The sequence below is a fragment of the Staurois parvus genome, unplaced genomic scaffold, assembly GCF_062004578.1.
Source record: "Staurois parvus isolate SC_StPar_1 unplaced genomic scaffold, SC_StPar_1.0 ptg000019l, whole genome shotgun sequence".
NCBI lineage: Eukaryota > Metazoa > Chordata > Amphibia > Anura > Ranidae > Staurois > Staurois parvus.
This window is the reverse complement of record NW_028317815.1, coordinates 15411204-15434943: the sequence shown is the minus strand read 5'-3', so window position 1 is coordinate 15434943 and position 23740 is coordinate 15411204. Positions and strand designations below refer to the sequence as shown.

The following is a 23740-nucleotide window of genomic DNA, read 5'->3' as shown; positions in this document are numbered from 1 at the left end:
TGTCCAAAAAGAATATTGCAGCACGTTTGAAGTTTGCAAAAGAGCACCTGGATGTTCCACAGCGCTACTGGCAAAATATACTGTGGACAGATGAAACCAAGACTGAGTTGTTTGGGAAGAACACACAACACTATGTGTGGAGAAAAAAAGGCACAGCACACCAACATCAAAACCTCATCCCCACTGTAAAACATGGCAGAGGGAGCATCATGGTTTGGGGCTGCTTTGCTGCCTCAGGGCCTGGACGGATTGTTGTCATTGATGGGAAAATGAATTCCAGAGTTTATCAAGACATTTTGCAGGAAAACGTACGACTATCTGTCCGCCAACTGAAGCTCCGCAGAGGATGGGTGATGCAACAGGACAATGACCCAAAGCATACAAGTAATTCAACAAAACAATGGCTGCAACAGCACAGAATACGCCTTCTGGAGTGGCCCAGTTAGAGTCCTGACCTCAACCCGATTGAAATGCTGTGGCATGAACTTAAGAGAGCGATTCACACCAGACATCCCAAGAATATTGCTACACTGAAACAGTTTTGTGAAGAGGAGTGGTCCAAAATTACTCCAGATCGTTGTGCAGGTCTGATCTGCAACTACAGGAAACATTTGGTTGAGGTTATTGCTGCCAAAGGAGGGTCAACCAGTTATTAAGTCCAAAGATTCACATACTTTTTCCTCCCTGCACTGTGAATGTTTAAATGTTATGTGCAATTAAACCATGGCAACATCTAATGTTTGTGTAGTATTATGTTTAGCTGACTGTGTTCTTCTATTGTTGTGACTTAGATGACGTTCAGAGCACATTTTATGCCCAATTCATGCAAAACTCCACGTAATCCCAAGGGGTTCACATACTTTTTCTTGCAACTGTAAATCAACCCCATTGTGTGGCAGCCCAGAACTTCATCTCCCAGCCACCCCTGTGATCCGAACTTTACCGAGCCATGAGGGAGCTGCTGAAAGGATATGAGCAGTGAAGGATACCGCTTCGGTGTGCGCTGTGCAGCCTTTCCGAGAAAGTTTGTGCATGCAGGAGGAAGGAGCAAGCAAAGTAAGCCCTTCTCTGGGCAGGAGGGCTCATCTTCTTTTAGGACCAGGAGGAGTAGAACAGAGCCCAGCTGATCATTCCTCCTCCACAGCAACAGATGAGAGCTGGACTAGGAAGGAAGGCTTGTCACCGATTGTAGGACCCTGTTTGTGTGTGTGTGTGCATGTGTGTGCAAACTGGAGGATCACTTCCTGCGCAATCACTAAGCTCTCAGTACACAGAAGCGAGCTTTGAGTTGCAGCCGACAGTGACAAGAGCTGCTGCAGATGTAAGGTCTCTTCAGTGTTACTACTACTGCACTGCCTAAGTCTAGGTTCACACTTGCCTGCAATCTACAAGCTGGTTGCAGGTGCAGGAATTGCACCTTTTCCCGCACCTGCAACCACCCGTAGCCAAATTGAGCTGCTCTTACAAGACGTGTGGGGCTGTTATTCATTTTTAATGGCACCCTCAAACATTTCAGCCTGCAGCGCATTTGCGGGTGCGGGAACCGCAGGGAAACTGCATGGTCAAAAAAGATCATGTGGTTTCCCTACGGCCTTGTTTTTAGAAAGGTACATGCACCTTTTTCCTGTTGGGATTGGCCACGAGGAGGAGAACAGTTTGATAGGTTACTCTTCATGGATGGAATACATAGAAAAGCAAAAAAGTAGATCTCGTGAACCATTCAGTGTAGAATTTCATAATTCATATCTAATCAATCCTCAGACGTGTCTGCACAATAATCTACCCGCGGGTGGAATGTAACTTGTGCATAGGAAAAGTTATGAGCAAAATATGAGTTATGAGAGATTCTGGCTCTAGTTGAGGTATCCGCCCGACAATCCCTCCTTAAACGGGGCATTGGTCCTTGACTTCAGAGACACCCCCTACTAGGGAACTACAAAATGGGCTGTCAGGCCTAAGAGAGCTAAGTTGAAGAATTCTCCCATTTAACATCAATACCACCTGGGGAGACCCATACCCTTTTGCTCTGAAACTTGATCTGCTAATCCAGGACTTTGGCAAGTACTTTAACCCTTTAACCTCTCTCTGTTATCTCTTTGCTGTGCTGTTGTTCTCTGTAAATTTATATATATATTGGTTACATCTTTGTTCTGTAAATATTTTTATTGCACCCCTTCTTGACTTTTCAGTAATAAACCTTTCCTTCTGAAAGTGTTGAACTGTTTCTATAGCTCTTAATTGCAATTTACGAATTCCTGCCTCTAAAAAGAACGCTACTGTGTTTGTTTAACCCTCTGTATAACCGGCCTGCGGTGACCATGTTATACAGACGATTACCTCAACCATTATAGTGTTATTGTGGATATCGCCGAGTTTCCTCTTTCTCTGTACAAAAAGGAGGTGGTGGCAGTGTGAAGGGTTAATTGCGTAGTTAACCTGACCCAGTAACAATCGGTCAGGCTGCTGGTACATCGATTGTGGTCCATTAGCTGGAAAATCGTTGTGCAGGGTGCGGCTGGGTGTGGCATTGTTATGCACATGACATCGCAGCTTCAGATTGGCCAGTCTTTCGGTCACGAGTTTGGTGAGAAGGTCAGGGGTCTGACACCGCGTCGGTCACATATTGGTGACAGCAATTGTGGGATCGTCACATATTGGTGGCAGCGATCCTGCGTTTGTCACAGCTAGGACTACTGGCATCCTAAAAAACAATGACATCACTTGTTTGTTCCACCCCCAGCTTCTGGTGGACAAAACTTCCCCATTCACATGTGCTCCTCCTCTCAGCTGCTGCTCAGCTGCTACAACTATGCTGGTTGAAGTAAAGGGGCACATTAATGTAGGGGGGTGGGGGTACATTAATGTAAGGGGGGGCACACTAAGGTAAAGGGGAAGGGAGGCACACTGATATAGTAAGGGCACACTGATGTAAGGGGAGATACTCTTATGTAAGGGGGGACACATTGATGTGAGGGGGAAGCTCTGATGCAAGGTATTCACTATCGGGGACACTGATGTGAGGGGGAAGTCTGATGGAGGGGGGAAGACTGACATACAGAAGGACTCTGAAGTAAAGGGGGGAATCAATGTAAAGGGGGGTTCTAAAGTAAGGGGGGCCTTGATATAAGGGGGCACACTGATGTAAGGAAGGACTCTGATGTAAACAGGGAAATTGATGTAGGGGGGTCTGAAGTAAGGGGGAACTCTGATGTAAGGGGGCACAATGATGTAAGAAATAACTCTCATATAAAGGGGGGGATTAATGGAAAGGGGGGGCTCTGAAGTAAGGAGAGGGCACAGATGTAAGGGGGGACTCTGAAGCAAGGAAGACACTATTGTAAGTGGGAATACTGATGTAAGGGTGCATTGTTGTAAAAGGTGACATTGATATAAAGCAGGGAACTGATGTAAGGGAGGATCTGAGGTAGGGTGGGGGGACTCTGATATAAGGGGGGCCCTGATGTAAGGGGATACTCTGATGTAAGAGGGGACTGTAATGCAAGGGAAGGCACTATTGTATGGGTGGACACTGATGTAAGGGGGAATTAATGTAAGAGGGAATATTGATATAAAGGGGGGAAATGATATAAGGAAGGGTTCTGAAGTAAGGGGGGTGCTGATGTAAGGGGGCACACTGATGTAAGGAAGGACTCTGATGTAAAAGGGGGGCACTGATGTAAGGGTGGACTCTGATGTAAGAAGGGGACACTGATGTAAGGGGAGACTCTAATGTAATGGATGCACTGATATAAGGGGAGACTTTGTGGGGGCACTGATGTAAGGTAGGACACCAATGTAAAGGGGAATACTAATGTAGGGTGGGGCACTGATATAAGGGGGGACACTGATATAAAGCAGGACTCTGATCTAAAAGGGAATTCCAATGATAGGAAGGACTCTGATGTTAAGAGAAACTCTAAAGTAATGGGAGACACTGATGTAAGGGGGCATTAATGTAAGGGGGGCACTGATATTAAGGAGGGGTTCTAAAGTACTGAGGGACTCTGAAGAAAAGGGGCACTGATGTAAGGGGGACACTGATACATAATATTATTGTAAAAATACAATTGCAAAAAATGATTTAAAAAAATTAAATAATAAAAATAAAAAAACTACGGACACCATCCACTGCCCTAATGACACTGTCCCTTTGGGGAAAGGGGGGGGTGTCAGACTGAGTCTTTGCCCTAAGTAAAAGAATGTCTAGCTTCAACACTGACACATGCAATAGAGTCTCAATAAGCCAGGGGCAGGCAGGCAGCTATTTATTAGAATGGGCTGACTTTTTAAACTAGTTATTAACTTTTTTAACTTTTTCATCCAACATCAGGGTAAATGATTCCTTGGCATGGTTATTACTATGTTAGTTTATTCACTATCTTTAGGTTTTTCTATGAGTTTGTTATTTTTATACTGTGCTTATAGCACATGATCATACTTAGTAAAAGGTTATTTAAATGCAGATTTATTTCTATTTGTTACACCACATGTCCATTTTTTCCACTTTCTTTATTGAGAAATGTTTCACAATACAATATATACTGTAAATTATGCAAAGAATGTACTATTAAAACATTATACTAATGAATAATAAAATATTCTTACTGCTTATTTTTAAGTGCATTCATGAAAAGTGCTGTAATTTAATGGCAAGCAAGCTTTGTAGATATATGGTCATAAGAAGCTTAGTATTACCACTTGTTACATAGATAACCTTATTTGTAGATTTGAATATGCATTTAAAGACACAGTTAAAATGCTGAATAGTGATACATGTTAATCTCAATTATTACAGCCTTTGCAAGCACAAGATTTTACATCATAGAAGGTATGTGCTAATTTGGTTCCGTCTGTACAAAACAACTGGATGGTCTTCTCTTCAAGAAATTCTTCTCTGCAGCATTTGCAAGCAACCCTTACTTCTCTAGTTTTGTTATCATAGCTGCAAAATCAAAAAACATGCATGATTTTAAGGTAATGAAGCAGAAGTCTATTAAAATTCTATTTGTCCTTCCTGCCCTGATAGAACTTCATAAGATACAGTCATATTTACCTATGTGTCAACATTAAAGTACTGTATATCTACAGTCCAAACCTTTCTTTCATTTTGGATAGTTGTGAATGTTTAAAATCTCTGTCAGCGTTTTTTTTCTAATCCATATCCTAATGAGGAGATTGTGCTTCACTTACTGGCCCACATACACAGGAGGTGATATGAAATTTCTTCCATGTGACAGAACCCCTCCCCCCACCCCCCCAACAACCACTGGTACGCTCAGATGGTTGTCACAGAAAAAGTTGTGCTCGTGACTAGAGATGAGCGAAGTATTCAAAAATTCGATTCGGCTGATTCGGCGAATTCGCGGAATAAATTCGATTCGAGTCGAATATATTCGCTGCGAATTTAACTTATAAAAAGGGTGTTTCTAGGCTTCAGAGAGCCTTTATATTAGTGCAGAACACTGTACCTTTAATTAAAATGCCCTTGGAGTCTGCTGGGGAAGAGAAATAATACTGTCAGTCAGTATGACATGCAGATGAGTGCCGTCGATCTTAGAATCACCGCACACTTCACTCATTTGGGCAGTCACGGGGCCAAAACCAGAGTGTGGAGCCACAGTGTGGCGGTGGAGGCAGCAGCAATGGGAGGCCATACAGCACCCTATGACAAAATGGAACCCACCAGCAGTGTGAGGAGACCTGAAAGTGGCACATGGCAGAGTGTGGCGATGGAGACAGCAGCAATGGGAGGCCGTACAGGGACCCATGAGACACTCTGGACCTGGCAGCAGCATGCGGAGGCGGTACGGGGGCCCATGGCAGATTACGGGCCTGGCAGCAGCAATGGGAGGCCCGTAATCTGCCAGCACCCTATGACAAAATGGAACCCACCAGCAGTGTGAGGAGACCTGAAAGTGGCACATGGCAGAGTGTGGCGATGGAGACAGCAGCAATGGGAGGCCGTACAGGGACCCATGAGACACTCTGGACCTGGCAGCAGCAAGAGGAGGCGGTACAGGGGCCCATGGCAGAGTGGCAAAGCGTAAGCAGCTTAAATTGAAGGCCATACAGAGGCCTATGTTAAAAATAATAACATGTTTGGGGCATGATTCATGGTGGATTTAGTCAGTTGTGTCAGGAACTGGTGGTTTGAAATCCAGACTAATCCACGCCTGATTCATTTTCACAAACGTGAGTCTCTCCACACTTTGGGTGGACAGTCGTGTCCTCCGCGGAGTTACAATACCTCCTGCCGCACTAAACACGCGCTCCGATGCCACGCTACTGGCCGGGCATGACAGCCTTTCAAGGGCAAATTCAGCTAGTTGGGGCCAAAGGTCAAGTTTCGTTGCCCAGTAGTCAAGGGGATTGTCTACCTCGGTTGGCAGGGTGCTGTCGAAGTAGGCCCAAGCCTGTTGTTTGAGGTCCTGCTCCAGGTCCACCTGATGCTGCTGCTGCTGCGGCTGGTTAGTAGTTTCCTCACTGCGCTGGTGAAGAAAGCTACTCATCATCGACTGCAGACTGAGGCAGCCGCTGCTGGTGGAGCTGCCACTGCTCCTACCACCCCACCCCTCCCCTGCTGCCATGGCAGCGGAACGCGAGCGCACAGGGCCCACAGTGTCTGAGGATGGACGTTGGCGCACAAAGGCAGAGACCAACTGACTACATAGGTGGTTTTTATAGTACGTTATTTTGGCCTCCCTCTCAGCAGGTGTGAAAAAGGCCACCATTTTTGAACGGTAGCGAGGGTCCAACAAAGTGGACAGCCAAAAGTCATCCCTCTGTCTGATGGTTATTATTCGGCTGTCGCTACGCAAGCAACCGAGCATGCTATGGGCCATTTGTGCCAAGGAATGCGAGGGACTCCCTGCCTCCATCTCCACAGCATACTGCCACGGTGCTTTTGGGTCCTCTGTCTCCTCCTCCTCCTCTACCAGATGCTCCTGCTCCTCCACTCCTGTCCGCTGAGTGGAAAAACCACCCATTTCACTCAATAATTCCTGAGCACCAATGTCCTCCTCTACCTCCTCCTCTTCTTCCTGTCCTGCCCCCACAGGGGTCATGTGGCGTTGAGATCTGTGCGCCACGTCTACCGCACCCTGACCAGCCATTGTTAACAGCATTTGTTCCAGGACGTGCAACAGAGGAATGACGTCGTTCATCCCATAGTCCTGCCGACTCACGAATAGCGTGGCCTCCTCAAAGGGCCTGAGCAAGCGGCAGGTGTCACGCATGAGCTGCCAATGGCTGACATCTAAGTTACACAGGGAGTTCCTTTATCCGCTTGTAACATCAGGAAATCGGTGATGGCCTTTCGCTGTTCGTAAAGGCGGTCTAACATATGTAGGGTTGAATTCCACCTTGTTGCAACGTCGCAGATCAGGCGATGCTGTGGAATTCCGTTCTGCCGCTGCAGCTCAAGGAGGGTGTGCTTTGCGGTGTAGGAATGGCTGAAATGCATGCAAAGTTTACGTGACATTTTAAGGATGTCTTGCAGTGGGATGGTGGATTTTAGGAACCGCTTGACAACCAGATTGAACACGTGAGCCATGCATGGCGCATGGCACAACCTTCCTTGACGCAGAGCAGACACCATGTTCTTTCCGTTGTCGGTCAACATGGTTCCGATTTTCAGTTTGCGCGGAGACAGCCATCTGTCGATTTCTCTGTTCATTACACTGAGAAGTTCCTCCCCTGTGTGACTACGTTCGCCAAGGCATACCAGGTGCAGCACAGCGTGACACCGTTGCGCCCTGCACATGTGATATGCCGGTCGGGTAATGGGACTTGGCACGGGGGTGGCGGCTGAGGACACGAAGGAAGAAGAGGTGGTAGAGGCGGACATCTTTTGTGGACCAAGGACGTGCAAACGTGGAGGCAAAAGCGGCATGACCTGTCCAAGTTGCTGGTGCGGCTGTGCCGGCACCACGTTCACCCAGTGGGCCGTAAATGACATGTACTGTCCCTGACCGTAGTTACAGCTCCACACGTCGGCGCTGCCGTGCACTTTGGCAGAGACCGACATGCTCAAAGACTGGCCCACCATCTCTTCTACATGTGAATGCAGGGCTGGCGCTGCCTTTTTGGCGAAGAAATGCCGGCTTGGCACTCTCCACCGCGGCGCGGCACAAGCCATCATTTCTCGGAAAGGTGCAGAGTCCACCACTTGGAAAGGGAGGGACTGCAGCACCAGCAACTTGGACAGGAGGACGTTCAGCTTTTGCACCGTAGGGTGCGTGCTCGCAAACTGTTGTCTCTTGGAAACGGATTCCAAGAAAGACTGCTGACGGAATCCGTGAAGAGGAGTAGCAGGAGAAGGAGCATCTGAACGAGCGGAAGAAGCCAACGAGCGACAACTCCCCTCAGCAGAGGTGTTGGAGCCTTGACTGGCTGATAGAGGGCGATTGACGTCGGGTGACGGAGCAAGTAACGGAGCGGGTGATGGAGCGGGGGCTGTGGCAGGAAGAACCGCTGTATCTTTATCACGGTTTTCCCAGGCCACCGAATGGCGACGCTGCATATGCTGACACAACGCTGTAGTCCCAACATGGGCCCCCTGGCCACGCTTGACTTTCTGGCCACATAGTCGACATACGGCTACGTTTACTTCCTCGGGCGGCTTGACGAAAAATTGCCACACCGCCGAGTAGGAAACTTTGCCCCCGCTACTCCTCACTGGCTGACTGCTACTTCCTCCGTGCACACCGGCACCACTACTGGCCGTGGTGGTAGGCTGCAGTGGAGCTGGTGCTCTACTCCGTGGCCGTTTGGCTCCACTGACACTGCTGCGACCCTGCTGCCTCCTGGGCAACCCACCGACTGTTTTGCTCGCTGCCAAGCTGGCACCATCTTCTCCTGATGATGCGGAAGCAATAGCCTGATGACGACGAGGCTGCCAAGTGCGATCAGCCTCATCATCATCAATTAGGGTCTCCGCCTCACTACTAGCCCCCTCGGCTGCGTGTGGGTCAGGAGACAGACCTGTCTCTAGACCGGCTACCGAGCCACTCTCCTCGCCAGTACTTCTTCGCCTGGCTGCTGAAGAGGCGGATGTCTCCCCCCGTTCCTGACCGCCCTCTGTTAGCTCTTCCTCACTGTACAGTGGGGCTGAGCCCACAGCATGCGATACTTCGCTTGGTGAGGGAACACCAAAGGACAGGGGCAGGTAGAGGACACGTGATTTCAATGGGCTTGCTCCCGGGCCATGCCAGCTAACGGTTGTGTCTGACGTACCCACCGACCGTTGGCTGTAGGTGTCAGAGGTGACCTGGGAAGAGGAAGATGACCGAGCCAACCAATCGATGACGGCAGGGTTGTCGGTGGAGACACGACCGCTGGATGACACCGGGAGCACTGGCCTCTGGCTGCGACTAGTGCTGCCTCAACCCCTTCCTCTGCTGCCACGTCTGCTCGCTCCTGAAACATTGCCTCCTCTGCCACTCCTCTGCGTGTTGTCTGACATACTCTTTAATTCAACGATTCTGTGTCCCTGAGTAACAATTCTGTGTCCCTGAGTAACAATTCTGTGTCCCTCAGTAACAATTCTGTGTCCCTCAGTAACAATTCTGTGTCTGTCCCTGAGTAACAATTCTGTGTCATTCCCTGAGTAACAATTCTGTGTCCCTGAGTAACAATTCTGTGTCCCTCAGAAACAATTCTGTGTCCCTGAGTAACAATTCTGTGTCCCTCAGTAACAATTCTGTGTCTGTCCCTGAGTTACAATTCTGTGTCCCTGAGTAACAATTCTGTGTCCCTGAGTAACAATTCTATGTCCCTCAGTAACAATTCTGTGTCCCTCAGTAACAATTCTGTGTCTGTCCCTGAGTAACAATTCTGTGTCCCTTAGTAACAATTCTGTGTCCCTGAGTAACAATTCTGTGTCCCTCAGTAACGATTCTGTGTCCCTCAGTAACAATTCTGTGTCCCTGAGTAACAATTCTGTGTCCCTGAGTAACAATTCTGTATCCCTGAGTAACAATTCTGTGTCCCTCAGTAACAATTCTGTGTCCCTCAGTAACAATTCTGTGTCTGTCCCTGAGTAACAATTCTGTGTCCCTGAGTAACAATTCTGTGTCCCTCAGTAACAATTCTGTGTCCCTCAGTAACAATCCTGTGTCCCTCAGTAACAATTCTGTGTCCCTCAGTAACAATTCTGTGTCTGTCCCTGAGTAACAATTCTGTGTCCCTGAGTAACAATTCTGTGTCCCTGAGCAACAATTCTGTGTCCCTGAGTAACAATTCTGTGTCCCTGAGTAACAATTCTGTGTCTGTCCCTGAGTAACAATTCTGTGTCCCTGAGTAACAATTCTGTGTCCCTGAGTAACAATTCTATGTCCCTCAGTAACAATTCTGTGTCCCTCAGTAACAATTCTGTGTCTGTCCCTGAGTAACAATTCTGTGTCCCTCAGTAACAATTCTGTGTCTGTCCCTGAGTAACAATTCTGTGTCCCTGAGTAACAATTCTGTGTCCCTGAGTAACAATTCTGTGTCTCTCAGTAACATTTCTGTGTCCCTCAGTAACAATTCTGTGTCTGTCCCTGAGTAACAATTCTGTGTCATTCCCTGAGTAACAATTCTGTGTCCCTGAGTAACAATTCTGTGTCCCTCAGTAACAATTCTGTGTCCCTCAGTAACAATTCTGTGTCCCTCAGTAACAATTCTGTGTCTGTCCCTGAGTTACAATTCTGTGTCCCTGAGTATCAATTCTGTGTCCCTCAGTAACAATTCTATGTCCCTCAGTAACAATTCTGTGTCCCTCAGTAACAATTCTGTGTCCCTCAGTAACAATTCTGTGTCCCTCAGTAACAATTCTGTGTGTGTCCCTGAGTAACAATTCTGTGTCCCTGAGTAACAATTCTGTGTCCCTGAGTAACAATTCTGTGTCCCTCAGTAACAATTCTGTGTCCCTCAGTAACAATTCTGTGTCTGTCCCTGAGTAACAATTCTGTGTCTTTCCCTGAGTAACAATTCTGTGTCCCTGAGTAACAATTCTGTGTCCCTGAGTAACAATTCTGTGTCCCTCAGTAACAATTCTGTGTCCCTCAGTAACAATTCTGTGTCCCTCAGTAACAATTCTGTGTCTGTCCCTGAGTAACAATTCTGTGTCCCTGAGTAACAATTCTGTGTCCCTGAGTAACAATTCTGTGTCCCTCAGTAACAATTCTGTGTCCCTCAGTAACAATTCTGTGTCTGTCCCTGAGTAACAATTCTGTGTCCCTGAGTAACAATTCTGTGTCCCTGAGTAACAATTCTGTGTCCCTCAGTAACAATTCTGTGTCTGTCCCTGAGTAACAATTCTGTGTCTCTGATTAACAATTCTGTGTCCCTGAGTAACGATTCTGTGTCCCTAAGTAACGATTCTGTGGCCCTAAAGTCTCTCTGGCCCTAACTCTGTCCCTAATACAGACAGGTCTGTCTCTCTTGAATGACCGCAGGCTAATGGAGAATTGTAAGATGGCCGCAATTTATAGCTCCACCATTACACAGTGCTGGCTGGCTGGCTGCTGATTGGCTAATGCAATCACATGTCATGAATGAATGCATTATGGGTCTGCGCGCCTTGTCTGCGCGCCTTCCCAGAGATCCCCGCTCCGTCGCCACACATGTCGCCGCCATTTTTGGGAAAATTCGATTCGTGCATCCGAAGTTGGCTAATTTTCGGATTCGGCGCGAATCGAATATTTCCCAATATTCGAAACGAATTCCACTTCGCCATGTTCGATTCGCTCATCTCTACTCGTGACCAGACAAATAGAGAGGTTGAATCTTAGGAGCAAGGATACAAATAGTAATAAAACCTGACAAAGGTTAAGCCTTCCTACTCTATACATAGATAAAATAAATGTTTCTATAAATACACTTTGGATTTCATTTGTGGGTCTAATTATGGCTTTTTTGTCTTTACCTTTCTTTACTATATTATGTTCATTATGTCATTGACCACTTGATCTCTGTAAGATTTACCTCCCTTATGACCAAGCCATTGTTTGCTATATGGCACTTTTTTTTTCTCACGAATAGAGCTCTCTTTTGGGCAGTTTTTTTTTTTGTGCAATAAACCAAAAAAAATGTTTTTGGTACAAACAAATTTCAATAAGTGTATATTGATCTGTTTGGGCAAAAGTTATAATGTCTACAAACTATGGTATATATACTGGAAGTTTTTATTTTAATACTAGTAATTGCAGCGATCAGGGACTGTGGCGGACAATCTGATACTAACTGACACTTTGTGGAAACCAGTGACACTAATACAGTGATCAGCGCTAAAAATGCACACTGTCACTGTACTAAACACACTGGCTGGATGTTAAACCTCTAGGGCGAACAAAGGGTTAACCATGTGCCTAACCAGTGTTAATACAGTCAGGTCCATAAATATTGGGACATCGACACAATTCTAACATTTTTGGCTCTATACACCACCACAATGGATTTGAAATAAAACGAACAAGATGTGCTTTAACTGCAGACTGTCAGCTTTAATTTGAGGGTATTTACATCCAAATCAGGTGAACGGTGTAGGAATTACAACAGTTTGCATATGTGCCTCCCACTTGTTAAGGAACCAAAAGTAATGGGACAATTGGCTTCTCAGCTGTTCCATGGCCAAGTGTGTGTTATTCCCTCATTATTCCAATTACAATGAGCGGATAAAAGGTCCAGAGTTCATTTCAAGTGTGCTATTTGCATTTGGAATCTGTTGCTGTCAACTGTCAAGATGAGATCCAAAGAGCTGTTACTATAAGTGAAACAAGCCATCATTAGGCTGAAAAAACAAAACAAACCCATCAGAGAGATAGCAAAAACATTAGGCGTGGCCAAAACAACTGTTTGGAACATTCTTAAAAAGAAAGAACGCACCGGTGAGCTCAGCGACACCAAAAGACCCGGAAGACCACGGAAAACAACTGTGGTGGATGAGCGAAGAATTCTTTCCCTGGTGAAGAAAACATCCTTCACAACAGTTGCCCAGATCAAGAACACTCTCCAGGAGGTAGGTGTATGTGTGTCAAAGTCAACAATCAAGAGAAGACTTCACCAGAGTGAATACAGAGGGTTCACCACAAAATGGAAACCATTGGTGAGCCTCAAAAACAGGAAGGCCAGATTAGAGTTTGCCAAACAACATCTAAAAAAGCCTTCACAGTTCTGGAACAACATCCAATGGACAGATGAGACCAAGATCAACTTGTACCAGAGTGATGGGAAGAGAAGAGTATGGAGAAGGAAAGGAACTGCTCATGATCCTAAGCATACCACCTCATCAGTGAAGCATGGTGGTGGTAGTGTCATGGCGTGGGCATGTATGGCTGCCAATGGAACTTGTTCTCTTGTATTTATTGATGATGTGACTGCTGACAAAAGCAGCAGGATGAATTGTAAAGTGTTTCGGGCAATATTATCTGCTCATATTCAGCCAAATGCTTCACAACTCATTGGACGGCGCTTCACAGTGCAGATGGACAATGACCCAAAGCATACTGCAAAAGCAACCAAAGAGTTTTTTAAGGAAAAAAAGGGGAATGTTATGCAATGGCCAAGTCAATCACCTGACCTGAATCCGATTGAGCATGCATTTCACTTGCTGAAGACAAAACTGAAGGGAAAATGCCCCAAGAACAAGCAGGAACTGAAGACAGTTGCAGTAGAGGCCTGGCAGAGCATCACCAGGGATGAAACCCAGCGTCTGGTGATGTCTATGCGTTCCACACTTCAGGCTGTAATTGACTGCAAAGGATTTGCAACCAAGTATTAAAAAGTGAAAGTTTGATTTATGATTATTATTCTGTCCCATTACTTTTGGTCCCTTATCAAGTGGGAGGCACATATGCAAACTGTTGTAATTCCTACACCGTTCACCTGATTTGGATGTAAATACCCTCAAATTAAAGCTGACAGTCTGCAGTTAAAGCACATCTTGTTCATTTCATTTCAAATCCATTGTGGTGGTGTATAGAACCAAAAATGTTAGAATCGTGTTGATGTCCCAATATTTATGGACCTGACTGTATGTGTACCATAATGTTTTTTTTACTAAAGAACGTGCTGGATTTTATTTCCTGCAGGGAAACATAATACAGCACATCGCAGAGCTGTGTTCTGTTTCTCTCCTTGCAGAGCAGCGGGTGCCGGTGGTCATCCATTGTCCGGCACCCGTTAATCAGCTTCCGCTGTGATTAACCACAGCAGAAGCGGTGCACCAGGAGAGAGTGTGCACATCCTACCAGTACGTGCAGAAACACAGATAGATAGATAGATAGATAGATAGATAGATAGATAGATAGATAGATAGATAGATATGCAGTATCTCACAGAAGTGAGTACACCCCTCACATTTTTGTAAATATTTTATTCTATCGTTTCATGTGACAACACTGAAGAAATGACACTTTGTTACAATGTAAAGTAGTGAGTGTACAGCTTGTATAACAGTGTAAATTTGCTGTCCCCTCAAAATAACTCAACACACAGCCATTAATGTCTAAACCGCTGGCAACAAAAGTGAGTACACCCCTAAGTGAAAATGTCCAAACTGGGCCCAAAGTGTCAATATTTTCTGTGGCCACCATTATTTTCCAGCACTGCCTTAACCCTCTTGGGCAAAAGTAATCAGATGAGTTGCAAGTAATTGCAAAGTCCCTCTTTGCCATGAAAATGAACTCAATCACAAAAAATTTCCACTGCATTTCAGCCCTGCCGCAAAAGGACCAACTAACATCATGTCAGTGATTCTCTCATTAACACAGATGTCAGTGTTGACGAGCACAAGGCTGCAGATCACTCTGTCATGACTGGACTGCAAGCTTTAAAAGGAAGGTGGTGCTTGAAATCACCATTCTTCCTCTGTTAGCCATGGCTACCTGCAAGGAAACACATGCAGTCATCATTGCTTTGCACAAAAAGGGATTCACAGACAAGGATATTGCTGCTACTAAGATTGCACCTAAATCAACTATTTATCGGATCATCAAGAACTTTAAGGAGAGAGGTTCAATTGTTCTGAAGAAGGCTATAGGGCTCCCAAGAAAGTCCAACCAGCACCAGGACCGTCTCCTAAAGTTGATTCAGCTGCAGGATTGGGGCACCACCAGTGCAGAGCTTGCTCAGGAATGGCACCAGGCAGGTGTAAGTGCATCTGCATGCACAGTGAGGTGAAGACTTTTGGAGGATGGCCTGGTGTCAAGAAGAGGAGCAAAGAAGCCACTTCTCTCCAGGAAAAACATCAGGGACAGACTGATATTCTGCAAAAGGGTACAGGGATTGGACTGCTGAGGACTGGGGAAAGGTAATTTTCTCTGATGAATCCTTTTTTCCAATTGTTTGGGACAATTGGGTTCGGAAAAAAAACCTTGTCCGGAGATGAAAAGGTGAGCACTACCATCAGTCATGTGTCATGACAACAGTAAAACACCCTGAGACCATTCATGTGTGGGGTTGCTTCTCAGCCAAGGGAGCGGGCTCACTCACAATTGTGTCTAAGAACAACTTCCTCCCAACCATCCAAGAACAGTTTGGTGCTGAATAATGCCTTTTCCAGCATGATGGAGCATCTTGCCATAAGGTAAAAGTGATAACCAAGTGGCTTGGGGAACAAAACATCGAGATTTTGGGTCCATGGCCAAGAAATGCTCTGGACCTTAATCCCATTGAGAACTTGTGGTCAATCCTCAAGAGGTGGTTGAACAAAAAAAAAACCCACAAATTTTGACAAACTCCAAGGATTGATTATGCAAGAGTGGGCTGCCATCAGTCAGGATGTGGCCCAGAAACTGACTGACAGCATGTCAGGGCTTATTGCAGAGGTCTTGAAAAAGAATGGTCAACACTGCAAATATTGACTCTTTGCATAAACTTAATGTAATTGTCAATAAAGCCTTTGACACTTACAAAATGTTTGTAATTATACTTCAGTATACCATAGTAACACTGAAGCAGCAGACTTTGTGAAAATTAATATTTGTGTCATTCTCAAAACTTTTTTCAATGGCTGTAGTTGAAGGTGGACACCAATGAGTTGAATCACAATGGCTGAATTTTTATATGGCTCTCATAAACCCCTAAGGGATCTTTTCCATGCTGGATTTCAGTATTGTATGCATATTCTTATTCCATATACTGTAAATATGGAGAATCTATTTAGGAAACATTATGTTCCTATTTAGCACTGTAATAGCCAATGCATTGGGAAGAACCATGAATTCTGGTGGAGATAGTTTAAACACAGAGATATTTAACTTAGCATGTGTTTCAGCTTGCCAATAAAGACATAAAACTAAATGACCATTCTTATGTGATGTTAGCCCTTAACAAAACCATTTCATGATATGCAATGTGTAAATTTTACCCTGCTTTTCTTTCACATTGTCCAGTGCACGATGAAATGTTCACTTTAGCGCTACAGACTTTGTACAGTTTGGTTTTTTCAACATTTGTAAAAGGATTTTCTATGGTTAATGTTGCCGGTGTTGGTTTACATGTATTGTCACCTGTAATAAAGGACCACAAATATTAACATGTTCATACCAGATATTTTAGGTATAGCAGTTCTTTAAAAGAAAATATAAAACCTCTCTATTCCCTGTCTTATTTTAGTATAGAAAAATCGGTGTAGATCAGTTAACAATATTTATCTGTGGTGACACTGACACACTTCAAACCCGTGGGCATATGTAAAAGTAAAGCATTTCATTTGCCACAAATTACAATACCAATGCAGATGCTCCTGATGCAGCTTATGAACTAAGTGACATAACTATCCTGTGCCTACCTTTATTTTAAAGTACTTTTTCCTTCACTTTGAAACCACTTTAAGTGCACCGATTAACCCATTTCCATCTGCAATCTCTATATTAATATTTCTCTGCATAATGCCCCAAGCTGAATATACGCTAATGATTATCCTCCCTTTGAGAGCTACCAGCACCACAGATAGCTCAGGTTCCCACCAATGATTCAGAATGTTCGCAATCATGTGAATACTATGTCACATATGTCACCATGATCACATGCAAGCTGAAAGTTAGCAAAACCATATAAAATATTTAGGTATGCAAATTAGTTACAAAGTTTTTTATACCACTTCCTGTCTGCCCCATGTACATAAATGGCCGGACAGGAGCAGTGCCGAAGCGGGTTGCCATTTATAAACGGCCCCTGCATTCACTGCCTGTGCTCACTCCCTGGAGCGCGCGGCACCACGACCCGGTGCCCGCTGTGTCCTCCAGACACAGTGGAACACCAATCGCTGTACAGGACCTCTGTGTGAGGTCCCGATTCATGTGATCCCTGATTGGCCAATCAGGGATCACATGATTATTAGTAAGCAAGATGTCACTTCCTGACATCAGTGCTTACTATTTGTGAAATCTGTGATCTCAGAGGTCACATGGCACAAGGCTATTCACAACAGCCTTGTACCATGTGACAAGCTGTGACCAATCACAGCTCTCACAGTATTTCTCAATGGCTGCAAGAATGCAGCTAGAGAGAAGGAGAAATGATTGATTATACAGCCTTTATGGGTGTAAAAGCAATCAGTGTAAAAAAAGAAAAAAAAACCTTCATCACCCCCCACAAGTAGTACAGTGTCACTATGGTGGCACTGTAGTGCTAGGGTGATGGTATGTTAAAAAAAACCAAATAATTAAAAAAATAAAATAAAAATGTAAAAAAATTTTTTAAAAATTATAATTTTTGGTAATAAACTAATTTGGATTATTATTTTTTTTTTTACTAAAAAGATAGCTGAATACATTTTGGCCAAGATTTATGAAAAAGGCTATTTATTTGCAAAACTGTATAAGAAAAACACTTTTTTTCAAAATGTTTTGGACTTTTTCATTGATATCGCAAAAAAATTAAAATCCCAGTGGTGAATAAATGCCACCAAAATAAAGTTTTATCTGTCTCAAAAATAATGCTAAAAAATTCATATGGGTAAAAGGTTGCATGACCGTGCAATTGTCATTCAAAGTGTGATAGCACTGAAAGCTGAAAATTGGCCTGAACAGGAAGGGGGTGAAAGTGTCCGGACTTGAAGTGGTTAAGTTAACCATTGTATGCTGACCATGCTAAATTTTGCTTCAACATCTAGGCATCAAAGACGTCTAGCCACAAGAAGGGTTAAATACTGAATTATATGTAAACCTTCACCTTGCAAAACAACCCATTCAGTTTAAAATAGAAAAATTAAAGGCAAAACATTTATGTATACATATAAAAAACAATATATATACCTTTTTTCCCCTTTTTTTAAACATGATCACATACCTTCTGTTCTCAGCTGCATAAGGCGCTTAGAGGAGAAACAGCAGTACACTGCTCTTCCCAGTGAATGGCCTTGCAGAGGGGGTGTGTCAGCACAAGCCTGATCATTGGAGGAGAGCAGGCTGAGTTCCAGCACAAGTAGAGAGCTGATCACACTGTGCTCTCATGTATAATATTGTCAATTTTTAATAGGTTAGCAGAGTGAATGGCAGGAACACCAGGGATTTCATACAAAGGAAACAATACAAAGAGAACAGGATACTTTTTCATACAAGTATATGGTACAACAAGCATATATCAGGAATAAAAATGTTGGGTTTACATACTACTTAACGCCATACAGATAAAAAAGAAAATATAATCTAGTAACTGATATATAAATTTTTAGTTTAAAAAATCTAAATTAATATTTGATTAGTTTGCTTAAAGCATATTGCCACTTTTGCAGCTACTTTGGGACAACACCTACTTCATATTTGTTACATGTCTCCATTCATATAGCATAACATAAACAAATAAATCAAAATGTAAGTTTATTTTTTTTAGATTTATTTTTTTCTGGAAAATACAACGGTGTAAAATCCTATATAGTTCTCTTTGTTTATGAGGGGACTGGGCAGCTGTGTTTGCCATGATTACCCCTGTCTGTACTTTGCAGACAGATCTTCATTGTCACTTGTAAGCAAGATTTGACCACTGTCTGTCCTAACAGCAGGTTATAAACGTGGGAACTTGACTTCTCCATTGCATGTTAATGAAAAGAAACTCAACTTCTCTTTGGGGCAGACTCATTCTGATATTATTCACACCAAATATCTAATACTGACAGCTCAATCTCTGTTGAAATTCACTACTGTCTCACTATTGTCTCTTCCCTAGCCTGTGACTGGACAGTGAAAGAAAAAGCAGCGGACTAATGAGCTCATCATTCTGCTCTCAGCTACTAGCAACATTCCCCTTGCACTGCACTGCACTGATTGGCTACTTATGTTGCTTGACCCTTCCCCAGTCTGAAATCTGTTGTACGGGGACTGCACAATGCTGATACCATGTCAAATTCAGGTATTCGCATTGCTTTCATTTAAAAATATAAATAATATATAAAGATGTATTAATGATTACAGAGCTGCATCAACAGTCTGCTGACACATAAATCATGCCATGATAAAATCAGACTTTCACTTACATGTATAGCAGCATCTATTGTGACCATAAATTCTCCTTTCCTAAAAGGCAGATGGTTATAAAGTATAGTTAGAAATCAAACATTTAAATCAATAAAACAAAGCAGATTGACGAAACATTAAAAGTAAATGTTTTTGTAAAGCACAAAGTGCATCATTAATGATACAAAAGGTCCACCTGGGCTATAATCATACAAGCAGGAAACTTGTCATCAGAGAAGAATGGAGTCTGCCACTGCTAAGGCAGGCCATACATTATGCAATTTTCTTTCCTTCAACCATGGGCTGAAAGAAAGAAAATTGCTTGAATCCTTCCTGCAGCGCTATTGTATTCTGCTGGCCAGGGGCGGACAACTCATGGGGCCCCCGGGCAATAGGAGATCATGGGGCCCATGTATCCTTGCCCACACTCAAACCACACCCAAAAAAGCCTATGAAAGGTACTAGGGGCATCTCATGGGGTCCCCTACTGACCCCAGGCCCTTGGGCAGTGCCCGAGTGTCCGAATGATCAGTCCACCCCTGCTGCTGGTGGGAAGCCTTCCCTGCTGGCAGAAAAGAATGATTAAAGCTGGTGTCTATAGCTTCCGGCAGTGATCACACTAAAAATAAACAACAGGCTGCTTATACCAAAGTCATTCAATAGATCAATTTCAGTACAATCAGCCTACCCATAGATAGAGCAAAATTCAGCTAGTTCCTGCTGAATCATCCAGATTTCGATCCATCTATGGCTGGCTTAAGCTTACCTGTAGGCAGGTGCAGTCCAAGTTCTCCACTGTAGGTGGTGCTTGGCCGGATTGGTATTGCAGATGGAGAGGAAGTCAAGAGAAACTTGGTTTCTCTATGGTTTCCTTGGTCCCTTGAGGCAGTGTTCTGGTTGGCTATGCTGCATACAGGTGATCCAGGTGGCCATCTTGGGTCAGCAGAGCCTTTTTAAGTGCCTGCTCCCAGGATTTGGTGCTCATTCTTGCGAGTAGATAGGATAGGGCAAGTGCATCCATCTGGTAGGGATAGTGGACAGTGGTAGGGAAATGTTATGGATGGCTAGGGACAGGCTAGGGACATGCCATCCTTTTTCCAAATCCTCTCCATTGGGCTCAGACTGGCCATACCGCATTCCGCCCTAGGAGACAGATGCTGTTTGTGCATCAGAACCTGCTCCAATCTACAAGTTTGCACAGAACTGTGAATGTTCCCAGCTGGGTGCCTCCCAACTGGGCTGTTTGTATCTTTGAGCCATTCCTTCAATACATGTTTTGTTAGTTGCATTTGAACTCAGTATGTTTACTGCAGCCACATCACACACCCATACACCCTCTGAAAATAATAGTCATTTGGCTGTCATGCTGAATCACTAGCTTCAGAATCTTTATCTACATACTGTACTACTTCCAGGTTAATGAATATTACAGCTACTAGATTAGCATAACAGCCACCCAACTATTATTTTCAGAAATAGGCCAACAATGACATTCTCCATCCTTTCTGGAACTGTACCTGTACAGTATGCACTTCCTTTGTAGAGTTGCAAGTCTGTCTTGAAATATGTTTTTTGAAAATAAAAATTATAATACTTGATCCAACTTTACAACGGTCTTTTAATTTTTTTCCCCTAAAATGTTATCTTGGCTGAATTTTGGCTTTCTTTTGTTTTTTCTTATGGAAAATTGTAATGTGTTGCAGTAATGAAGAGAACTTGGATCACAGAAAGTAGGTAAATAAAAAAAAAATAAACTGACTAGATCCATGTAGCTGCATTATGAGTTCACACTCAAACAGGAGGTTGCGTAAGGAAGACCCCTATGGACACAGCTAATGACTGACATTTTTTTCCTGCAAACTGAAATAGGGGTATAAACACTAAGAACTAAATATAATTCAGTCTTTCATAGTTCTGCAGAACAAATCAGATGGATAGCGGGTCTTTGGCCTACTCCTCTAAAAGGGTAATATAACTGTCCCTATGTACAGAAAGGTTGCCATACTCACAGACAGCTATGTTTGCAATCTTTGTATCTGCCTTTAGCTCAGAAAGAATCTCTTAGATTGTAAGCTCGAAGGAGCAGGGCCCTCCTAACGCTCTTGTATTGAACGGTATTGTTGCTGTATTGTCTCCCTATATATATATATATATATATATATCTAGGGAATATCCGATTTCTTCTCGGGGGATCAGGAAGGAATATTTTTCCCTGCAGGAGCAAATTGGATTATGCTTTTCTGGATTTTTTTGCTTTCCTCTGGATCAACTGTGGGTATAGGATTATAACTTTTTTTCTAATGGTTGAACTGTATGGACTTTTGTATTTTTTCATCCAGACTAATTATGTAACTATATAACTATATTGTAAAGCGCTGAGCAAACTGTTGGCGCAATATAAATCCTGTATAATGATAATAGCAACACAATAAGGGTTATGTGGTGTTTCATTCATGTACAAGAATCCCACTGCTTGCTTTCTTCTTCCCTTTTTTTTTATTTGACTGTAATTTGATATGATAAAATGTGCATGTTACCGGTAGACACGCTTGTGGAGGACATTTTATAGTCTCTGCAGTCAAGCCAGTTTCAAGGCAAGTGAATACCAGACATGGGTCATTCGGGTCTCTAAAGGATTGATTTATCTAGAACAACAACAGAAAATTGATTTTGAACTGTATAACACAAAACTGTAATGAGCAATCTAATACATAAAAATGAGATTACGCAAGCAGAGTAATTATCTCAAAATTAGTGTATGAAACTTGACTTTTACATCTCAACCACAATGTAACATCTCTTTATTTATTAAGAATACTAAATAGTATACACTTTATTTCAATCCTTAATTTTTAAATAAAGCTACTTTTGAAAGTGTAGAAAGTGACTTTACCTTGTACTTTGTTCCATTGTGTTTGCAAGTCAGTGGTTCTGTAAGAAAAGGCAAAAAAAAAACCCCTTCAACTAATTCTACAGTGAAACATGATATATGACTGATGCCTGTAAAATAATGCAGACAAATGTGTTAAAACAGCAAAAAAACTAGTGAAAAAACACAATTCTGGTTATTACAAAAAAAAAATACAACCCTCATCTCCATTTAGTGGCCATAATGAAGTATTTCGCCATTCACATTGTTTTTATATTTTCAATAAATATCATCCGATCTGTGGAGAATATAGCCTAAGAACATTCGATTTTGTCCCATTCAAACAGAATGAATAACTTGTAGCTTAGACAAATTGCTATGCAATTTTTTTAAATAAATGCACTGCCTAGTGTGCTGTTCACTCTGGCAAAGCACAACAGTTCTTTACTCTACTCTCCCTAGTAAACCTCTATTCATATGTGCAGAATATTTGGAGAAGAAGCATGTAAATGCAAGTCATTTTTTCTATTTTCTTGTTAATACTGTATATGGTCTTTGCTTTACAACTTTACATACTCTACAACTGTACATGTTGTTTTATATTTTTTGTATTGTCTCCATTACATGTATTTGTAGCACCTACATTATACAGTGCTCCAGCTTAATTAGCTAATAATCAGCATTTTATTGGGAACAACTGGTGCTTTTATCGGATGATTTGCTCTGATAGAAAACAAAAGGGATGAAATCCATGTTGACCTTGTCTTTAAGTGTTTCTGATCAAAATTAAATTGTTTTTATAATGCCCCTGCTGCAGTGGTATGATTCAGAAATTTAGTGTATTTGCTAAATGATTGGATCCCTAAAATGTGTGTTGTGTTTCATACAGAACTAAGGTTAAAGGAAAAGTTCATCTTTTATAACATGTTACATGTTACCCATATTTAGGGTGTAACATGTAACATACATAGTGCTACCCTCGGAAGGGCCGCTTGTTTGTTTGCCCCAATTTACCCTTACTTTGCCCTGCAGCCAGGCACAGTGTATTTCTTCTGCCAAATACACACACCTCCGCTTATTGTCTTCAATGACCAGTCTAGGGGATGTTTGTTTTTTGGAGTATATTGTAGAACTGGGGATAGGGATGGGGAATTGTAATAGGATACTAAAAAAATTAGAACTATTCTCATTGAGGACATCTGAATTTATCTCTTAGTTGAGCAATATTGAAGCCCCAATTGCAAACAGATAGCAGACTTCTCTTTAAAATGTAGCAGCAGGTAGTTTAGGAGTGAACAAAGTCCCTTTTTGCAGTAGTAGTAGTTACAGGGCTGACCTCCTCAGGTACAAGCCAGATATGAAAGATTGTGACAGCCCAAAGGTAACATAGCCGAGTGAAGTCATTGCAGTAGCAACAATTGGAAAAGCTCTTAAG

The 23740-nt window shown here is 43.1% G+C and overlaps 1 protein-coding gene across 1 annotated transcript in view; it reads right to left on the bottom strand.

The window, feature by feature from the left end:
- Window positions 1-4581: 4581 nt before the first annotated feature.
- LOC149472900 (mucin-19-like) overlaps window positions 4582-23740 on the bottom strand; it is a 69702-nt gene continuing 50543 nt past the window's right edge. The window contains exons 12-16 of the mRNA XM_089686679.1: window positions 22330-22367; window positions 21974-22081; window positions 19457-19496; window positions 16349-16490; window positions 4582-4942 (exon numbers count right to left, since the gene is read on the bottom strand). Of these exons, the coding sequence (XP_089542805.1) occupies window positions 4783-4942; window positions 16349-16490; window positions 19457-19496; window positions 21974-22081; window positions 22330-22367 (488 nt within the window). The 3' untranslated portion in view covers window positions 4582-4782. The remainder of the gene's footprint in view (window positions 4943-16348; window positions 16491-19456; window positions 19497-21973; window positions 22082-22329; window positions 22368-23740) is intronic.